The 9,244-nt window shown below is 43.3% G+C and overlaps 1 protein-coding gene across 1 annotated transcript in view; it reads left to right on the plus strand.

The window, feature by feature from the left end:
- Positions 1 to 8,736, plus strand: part of LOC311103752 (ubiquitin carboxyl-terminal hydrolase 22-like) — a 58,631-nt gene extending 49,895 nt beyond the window's left edge. The window contains exons 11-14 of the mRNA XM_084145394.1: positions 1,505 to 1,567; positions 2,807 to 2,956; positions 3,515 to 4,276; positions 7,818 to 8,736. Coding sequence (XP_084001520.1) covers positions 1,505 to 1,567; positions 2,807 to 2,956; positions 3,515 to 3,557 — 256 coding nt within the window. The 3' untranslated portion in view covers positions 3,558 to 4,276; positions 7,818 to 8,736. The remainder of the gene's footprint in view (positions 1 to 1,504; positions 1,568 to 2,806; positions 2,957 to 3,514; positions 4,277 to 7,817) is intronic.
- Positions 8,737 to 9,244: the final 508 nt, after the last annotated feature.

Below are 9,244 nucleotides of genomic sequence, written 5' to 3' on the forward strand. Positions count from 1 at the left end.
TTATTCATCATATACCCTAGCTACCTATCTACTGTGTATTCACCATTGGACAATGCTTTGGGGATGCCAGTGACACATCTCTGTCTGTAACGGCAGTAGTCATGTAGCTCTGACTGTAACGGCAGTAGTCATGTAGCTCTGGCTGTAATGGCAGTAGTCATGTAGCTCTGACTGTAACGGCAGTAGTCATGTAGCTCTGACTGTAACGGCAGTAGTCATGTAGCTCTGGCTGTAACGGCAGTAGTCATGTAGCTCTGACTGTAACGGCAGTAGTCATGTAGCTCTGGCTGTAATGGCAGTAGTCATGTAGCTCTGACTGTAACGGCAGTAGTCATGTAGCTCTGGCTGTAACGGCAGTAGTCATGTAGCTCTGGCTGTAACGGCAGTAGTCATGTAGCTCTGGCTGTAACGGCAGTAGTCATGTAGCTCTGACTGTAACGGCAGTAGTCATGTAGCTCTGGCTGTAACGGCAGTAGTCATGTAGCTCTGGCTGTAATGGCAGTAGTCATGTAGCTCTGGCTGTAATGGCAGTAGTCATGTAGCTCTGGCTGTAATGGCAGTAGTCATGTAGCTCTGGCTGTAACGGCAGTAGTCATGTAGCTCTGGCTGTAATGGCAGTAGTCATGTAGCTCTGGCTGTAATGGCAGTAGTCATGTAGCTCTGGCTGTAACGGCAGTAGTCATGTAGCTCTGGCTGTAATGGCAGTAGTCATGTAGCTCTGGCTGTAACGGCAGTAGTCATGTAGCTCTGGCTGTAATGGCAGTAGTCATGTAGCTCTGGCTGAAACGGCAGTAGTCATGTAGCTCTGGCTGAAACGGCAGTAGTCATGTAGCTCTGAATGTAGTGAGTGGCAGATCAATGGACAGAGAAATAGGAGAGTGTAGGAGACTCTCCGCTGTCTGCCTGCTTATTATACAGGACACCCATGCCCCCTAGTGGATATGTGGTAAATGACACCCAGCACAACATTGGAATACGTGTTTCAACACTTTCATGTCATCCTCTGGGGTCTTTGTACTTGTAAATAGTTTATAACTGGACAAATTGTTTTACCCCAAAATCAATCAATCAATCAATCAATCAAAGACACAGTATTATGTCTGAATACTCATGACATAATTATAGTATGTGGTAACACTTTCCTTCATAACACTGTCATACAATGACATAACAGATTGTAGTAACAGTCATCCTTGCCTTTCTTGCACTTGTATTTCTTACTAGCACTGACTTTGCTGATTAACTTCTTTATTGAGGAGAAATGAGCTTACTATGACTGTGATATGTGGTTTTCTCACCCAGCTACCTTAAGATGAATGCACTTTAAGTCGCTGGGGATAAGAGCGTCAGCTTAATGACTAAAATGTAAATGTAACCGTCACTGTGAGACTGTCATTTGAATGGCTGTGTAACCATGTATGTCTCTGTTACATGTTGGATGATTTTCTTCTAAGTGTCATTTGATATGAGCATGCATGTGACTGAGTGTCTCTGTCCTCTACAGTAAGGAGAGCAGAGTGAATGGCCACTATCAACAGACAGTAGAAGTGTTAAACAACGACAATAAGTAAGTATGTCCAAGTTTATTCTGTGTTATGGTAAACAACAGCAACATATCGCCAGTAAACAGCACCAGGTCTGGGTTCAAATAAGAAATGTTGTTTAAATACTTTATCTGGGCTTGATTGAGCTTGCCTTGCACAATGGAACCAATTCAATAGTTGCAAGTGCAAACATCGCCCACCTAGCACTCCAGGCAGGCTAAAGCAAACGCTGAAAGTATTTCAAAGATTTCAAATAGTATTTGAACCTAGGTCTGAATAACACCGTTGTCATCTGTTGCCAGAGTTTCCTTGTATGCCGTTTGTAATTTATTTGACAACAGGTGCACAGGAAAAAAAGCTAAATTAATTTAATTATAATTGTTTCCATTCTAGCGCAACAGCGAACGTTAACGGCGTGGAGCATCCTAGTCCGACTCCCAAATGAAATAAATGTAAACTATTAAAAGTAGCTATATTTTTCTCAACCATGGCAGTTACAATGGCATTCATTTTCCAATACATTTACCAGGGTTAAATGAATCAGTGTTATATAGTACCATTTCTAGTTGGTAGTTTAGTCGAGTGTTCCTGACCATGGTCCGTGTCACTATTTAAATGGATGGCCCCTCTGGCTAGTTCACATGGTCAGAGAAATAGATGTATAAACTAAGAGGAATATGTGAAGCCAGAATAATCAGGTGAAGTCGCTATATACCACCAACTGTGTTATAAAGTTATTTACTTCCCCTCCCTTGCTTCTCCACTAACTCTCCACTGTCCCTGTGTGTGTTGTGGTGGACCAGGTATTCTCTGTTTAACTCTCCACTGTCCCTGTGTGTGTTGTGGTGGACCAGGTATTCTCTGTTTAACTCTCCACTGTCCCTGTGTGTGTTGTGGTGGACCAGGTATTCTCTGTTTAACTCTCCACTGTCCCTGTGTGTGTTGTGGTGGACCAGGTATTCTCTGTTTAACTCTCCACTGTCCCTGTGTGTGTTGTGGTGGACCAGGTATTCTCTGTTTAACTCTCCACTGTCCCTGTGTGTGTTGTGGTGGACCAGGTATTCTCTGTTTAACTCTCCACTGTCTCTGTGTGTGTTGTGGTGGACCAGGTATTCTCTGTTTAACTCTCCACTGTCCCTGTGTGTGTTGTGGTGGACCAGGTATTCTCTGTTTAACTCTCCACTGTCTCTGTGTGTGTTGTGGTGGACCAGGTATTCTCTGTTTAACTCTCCACTGTCTCTGTGTGTGTTGTGGTGGACCAGGTATTCTCTGTTTGCGGTGGTGAACCACCAGGGCACCCTGGAGAGCGGCCACTACACCAGCTTCATCCGCCAACACAAGGACCAGTGGTTCAAGTGTGACGACGCCATCATCACAAAGGCCAGCATCAAGGACGTGCTGGACAGTGAAGGGTGGGTAGTCAGACACCAGGGTCATATTCTTTAGAAAACAGACTGAAAGAAAAGACTACCCAATAGGGACTACCCAATAGAAAAACGCTCTGTTTCGTTTTCCGTTGTAAAAGGTTTTGACCGTGGGTACGCTGTAATGTTTTTCAACAGAAAACAAAAGGTTATGTTGTTATTGAACAAGTTCAGGTAGTACCAAGTTCCTCTCAGTTGATTTGGAAGTGGAATTCCTGTGGGATTGCAGTTCGATACCCGGGTCATGTTCAGAATGACCTGGACAACTACTGCTAATACTTAACAATAACAACACAGATTTTCATTTAATTTTTTTGCAAAACGTTTTGTGTGCCCTTCTGAACACAACGTTAGATTGCCTTCAATTTAGATTCAATTGACCCCAACTCTAGGGGTCGATTCCATCCAAACACATTCTTATAGGGTTAACAACACTGAACAACCCCACACAAACTAACCACATTTAAGTCTAGCTCTTTTCATGTACTACTATTACTATTAATAATAATCACATTTAAGTCTAATAGCTATTTCCTTTCCCCTCAGGTATCTTCTATTCTATCACAAGCAGTTCCTGGAATATGAGTAGCCTTACCTTGGAGACCGCTGACTCTGCGGAGAACCAACCCAACGCTCAAAGAGATGAGAGGAACCAACCAATGACTGGGGAACAGAGGACGATAAAACACGAACACACAGAGAGTCTAACATAAACAATGACTAATAAATAGTGAAAATTCATGCAAAACTTGTGTTTAAAAACAGCACTGAGTTCCCGGCATCTACTTGACACACTGAATAGAGAAAGAGAAGGAGGAAAAGTGGAGTGGCATGGGGGGGAGGAGCCCTCCCCTCACTCTCCCTCACTCCGCCCCTTTTCTGACAGTGGGGCGGAGCCTTGGCGAGAGTGATTGACAGTTCTGTGGAGAGGAAAGAGGGCACATTGGGGCTACAAACCCCAAAAACGACAGTATTCGATTCTGACTTCCTGTTTCTTTCCTCATGGTGCTCTCGTTTCAACTGACCAAGCATTTACCATACAGTCACGATGGGATGAGATTGTAGATGTCTTCATATCCATACAGAACTGAATGCAAAAACTATATATACTACAACAACAAAACAAAAGTATGGTATTATGTTTTTTAAACAGCAAACATTTTATTTTTTCCTAAAAGATATGGTTATGATTCTTATCATTTGAATTTAGTTCTGGAATGCTGTATGATCCCTCTAGTACATCTATTTTTTTAAAGAGGAAAAGTCAGAGAACTGAGAGAGCGAGACGCCATCCTTGCTAGTTTCCTGGTAAGTGTAGCCAAACACAAAAAATTGACTTGGAGCAAATTGAACGTAACCGTGTTCAAACTATTTTTTGTGTTTTTCTTTTTTTGTATAATTTCGGTTGAGGGCAGGGAATATCTATTTTTTTATTTAGCGACTCGTTCATTGAAATTCTTTGTTTACCGTTTCTTTCCAGTGTCCATGTTCTTCTAGTCGTTCTGTTTTGTTGCGGTGCAGTAATGTCCCTTCCTTGTTGTCATGGTACCTTCAGAAGACGTTTATTTGGATGTAGTATTCTTTATTATCGTGGAAAGTTTTGTTGGGTATATAATGATAGTGGTGATTTAAATTGGCTCACTTTTGGCTGTTGAAACATGTATTTTGGGGATAAGCTGTAGGTTTCTTGTGGCATTATGAAGTAGAGGCAATGTATACTGTAGCTTGGTCCCATATCTGTTTGTGCTGTCTTGCTAGCTGGCAAGACATCACAAACAGATCTGGGACCAGGCACAGTATGCAGTATATTTAGAGGATTAGAGGCCATGGCTATCAGACTGCTGTGGGTCTTTTTAGAATGCAACCACTCAAACTGAAGCCCTCTGCAACACAGTAGGGTGCATACCTGGGGGAAATCGCTTGCTATTCCCCATATACTGCAGAGACAAATGTAGTGCTCTAGGGAATAGTGTGCCATTTCGAACACAGACCTAGAATCCGTCAAGTAAAGCGACGTGCTAACGTAAGCATACTGCAACACAGCTGTGCAGGTCTAGGGCAAAACTAAAATGGCTCACTATTCCCTATATACATAGGGAATAGTGTACCATTGTGGACGCATATCAGTCTTAATGTCGCCTTGGGCAATAATACCTCCATGCCTACAGCTCTTCTCTGTTACAAGACTCCATTGACCATGATGTTTGTACTGTACTGGTGTTGGGAGGGGGGGAGGGGGAAATGGCTGAAAGATTGCATGTACACGGTGGCGCTGTCTGTTTGCTGCACCCTCTCCAGCTTTGAATCCATCAGTGTTCTCTTAATATCCATAACAACAACAACCACACGTGGCTTGTTCAGACCAAAGTTGTGTTCATTAGGCACCAAATGGAAGAAAACTGACTGAAACAGGGAGGGACTGCTTGGGCTTGTCCAATGAGAAACGCTAATTTAAATTTTCCATGGCAAAACGTTTTAAAACGTTATCCATCGCGTGCCCTGATGAGCACGACCCAATGTGGCTCGGGGTATATTGCATCTGCAGTGCGGTAACACAGTGCTCTATCCAATCAGTGTGCTGTCTGAATTCTGAGTTTAAAAAGAAAAAACACCCATGTGTTGTTGGGTATTTTATGTTTGAATATCACTGTGTATGTAAAGATTGAAAAAGAAATGTGGGAAAATGTATACCACATTGATACCACAACACTTTGGGTCTGGTTCAGCTGCTCGGTAAACAAACAAGTAAAAAAAAAAATATATATATATATATATACAGTGGGGAAAATAAGTATTTAGTCAGCCACCAATTGTGCAAGTTCTCCCACTTAAAAAGATGAGAGAGGCCTGTAATTTTCATCATAGGTACACGTCAACTATGACAGATAAATTGAGAATTTTTTCCCAGAAAATCACATTGTAGGATTTTTAATGAATTTATTTGCAAATTATGGTGGAAAATAAGTATTTGGTCACCTACAAACAAGCAAGATTTCTGGCTCTCACAGATCTGTAACTTCTTCTTTAAGAGGCTCCTCTGTCCTCCACTTGTTACCTGTACTAATGGCACCTGTTTGAACTTGTTATCAGTATAAAAGACACCTGTCCACAACCTCAAACAGTCACACTCCAAACTCCACTATGGCCAAGACCAAAGAGCTGTCAAAGGACACCAGAAACAAAATTGTAGACCTGCACCAGGCTGGGAAGACTGAATCTGCAATAGGTAAGCAGCTTGGTTTGAAGAAATCAACTGTGGGAGCAATTATTAGGAAATGGAAGACATACAAGACCACTGATAATCTCCCTCGATCTGGGGCTCCACGCAAGATCTCACCCCTTGGGGTCAAAATGATCACAAGAACGGTGAGCAAAAATCCCAGAACCACACATGGGGACCTAGTGAATGACCTGCAGAGAGCTGGGACCAAAGTAACAAAGCCTACCATCAGTAACACACTACGCCGCCAGGGACTCAAATCCTGCAGTGGCAGACGTGTCCCCCTGCTTAAGCCAGTACATGTCCAGGCCCGTCTGAAGTTTGCTAGAGTGCATTTGGATGATCCAGAAGAGGATTGGGAGAATGTCATTTGGTCAGATGAAACCAAAATATAACTTTTTGGTAAAAACTCAACTCATCATGTTTGGAGGACAAAGAATGCTGAGTTGCATCCAAAGAACACCATACCTACTGTGAAGCATGGGGTGGAAACATCATGCTTTGGGGCTGTTTTTCTGCAAAGGGACCAGGATGACTGATCCGTGTAAAGGAAAGAATGAATGGGGCCATGTATCGTGAGATTTTGAGTGAAAACCTCCTTCCATCAGCAAGGGCATTGAAGATGAAACGTGGCTGGGTCTTTCAGCATGACAATGATCCCAAACACACCACCTGGGCAACGAAGGAGTGGCTTCGTAAGAAGCATTTCAAGGTCCTGGAGTGGCCTAGCCAGTCTCCAGATCTCAACCCCATAGAAAATCTTTGGAGGGAGTTGAAAGTCCGTGTTGCCCAGTGACAGCCCCAAAACATCACTGCTCTAGAGGAGATCTGCATGGAGGAATGGGCCAACATACCAGCAACAGTGTGTGAAAACCTTGTGAAGACTTACAGAAAACGTTTGACCTGTGTCATTGCCAACAAAAGGTATATAACAAAGTATTGAGAAACTTTTGTTATTGACCAAATACTTATTTTCCACCATAATTTGCAAATAAATTCATTAAAAATACTACAATGTGATTTTCTGTATTTTGTTTTCTCAATTTGTCTGTCACAGTTGACGTGTACCTATGATGAAAATTACAGGCCTCTCTCATCTTTTTAAGTGGGAGAACTTGCACAATTGGTGGCTGACTAAATAATTTTTTCCCCCACTGTATATCCTCTGGTCTGCTACAGATTAGTCCATTATTGAACCCTGAGCCAGAACAGATGGGGGGTCGAAGAACAGAGAAATTGCACGTTTTAAATGGTCGCACCACCAAGGCTTCCAATGCATCATGGTGGTCTGAGAGAAGAGCGCCACTCAGAGGTCATTCAGTAATGCAGCCCTAACGTATGAGGAGGTGAGAGGAGAGAGACATTCTGTTTCAGTGATTAAACTCGGAACAAAACTTTTTTCTCTTTAATATAACACTCTCTGTCACCATTGCCTGATTTATTCACAGTTTCAAATCTATTCACTCTTTTAGCACTAGTGTAGTGTGCAGTCGCATGGTGTTGAATGACACAACGTTTGGAAGAAACGCGTTTTGTAGAAATGATTGTCAGATAGATTGAATAGCTGACACCATTTCCTATTCTACCTGCAATGCTCAGTGTTTCACGTCCCTGAATACATCCCTGTAGGTACACCACTAACACAGAGACAGAAGATGGAGAACTGCCTGCCACAGATGGAGAACTGCCTGCCACAGATGGAGAACTGCCTGCCACAGATGGAGAGCTGCCTGCCACAGATGGAGAGCTGCCTGCCACAGATGGAGAGCTGCCTGCCACAGATGGAGAACTGCCTGCCACAGATGGAGAACTGCCTGCCACAGATGGAGAACTGCCTGCCACAATTGGAGAGCTGCCTGCCACAGATGGAGAGCTGCCTGCCACAGATGGAGAGCTGCCTGCCACAGATGGAGAGCTGCCTGCCACAGATGGAGAACCGCCTGCCACAGATGGAGAACTGTGATGCATGGTGTATACTAGCTGGCTGTATCATAGTTTCCCCGAAGCCCTCTATAGTAGATTAAAGATGTGTTAAAGGTTTTCTGTCATTTCAGCCAGTCGTTTTGAAAGTAGCGCTCACGAGCGAAAACATATCCTCAAAGTGTGCACAATTGTGTACGTCATCCATTTCGTATAATAAGTTACGTCGTGCAATTTGTATGATATGTTACGAATTTGTATGCGCTTAAGATCCTGTTCAATCTCTTAAGATGCATTATGCATACTAGCTTGTTTCTCTTGCTGTATCATTCTGTTTCCCTGAAGCCCTCCATAGTAGATTAAGTGACTTGTTCCAATAGATCCTAGTGGAGTCAATAACCTCATGGTAGTGTTAGGAAATGTCAGTTTAGATGGCATATTATGCCTTACCCCATTCTCCGGTCTTGCAGTCTAAGAATTGAGCACTCCCACACTTTGGGTGATGTTTCCACTGTTTGGGTGATGTTTCCACTGTTTGGGTGATGTTTGGCTGAGGCCGCTGTATGTGGTCTCACAGGTAGAGTACAACAGGTCTAAATAAATGAATGGGACTCCATTCACCCTACCCGGAAACCCGCCTAATGTGTGTTTTATTGACCGTAGACTACAAGACCGGAGGTTAGACTGCACTACTACTGCAGTAGCTAGCTATACTTTCAATGCTACTGAGGCAATCTTTGTTTGGAGTTGATTAAAGGAAGTGTGTGGCTAACCTACAGTCTTTGGTTCCGGACTTTAGGATGCCATGTGGTGATGAGAGATGGGCGCTTGGTGTGCTTCTGCATGGATACTGGATGGTCTGATGTGGGACTCGAGTCACTTGATGGACCTTTGTGTACCCTGTCCATTGAGTTGGCTTTTTAGTCCAGGACAAGGGCTGTGTGTGCGGGAAACCGCCCCTCCCCTAAACCTTCCGATAGTAACTGGTTTCCAATCATTATTACCTAGATGATGGAAGACAGTAGGAGTACAGGCCTTGGTATGGTATGGAATGATCTGGTTATGTCTGCAATTGGTGTATCCCTCAGTGGTCGATTCAGAAATCACAAGGTTTGAGTGGGAAAAGACACCATGGA

This window comes from Coregonus lavaretus (genome assembly GCF_964263955.1).
Source record: "Coregonus lavaretus genome assembly, chromosome: 28".
NCBI classification, from domain to species: domain Eukaryota; kingdom Metazoa; phylum Chordata; class Actinopteri; order Salmoniformes; family Salmonidae; genus Coregonus; species Coregonus lavaretus.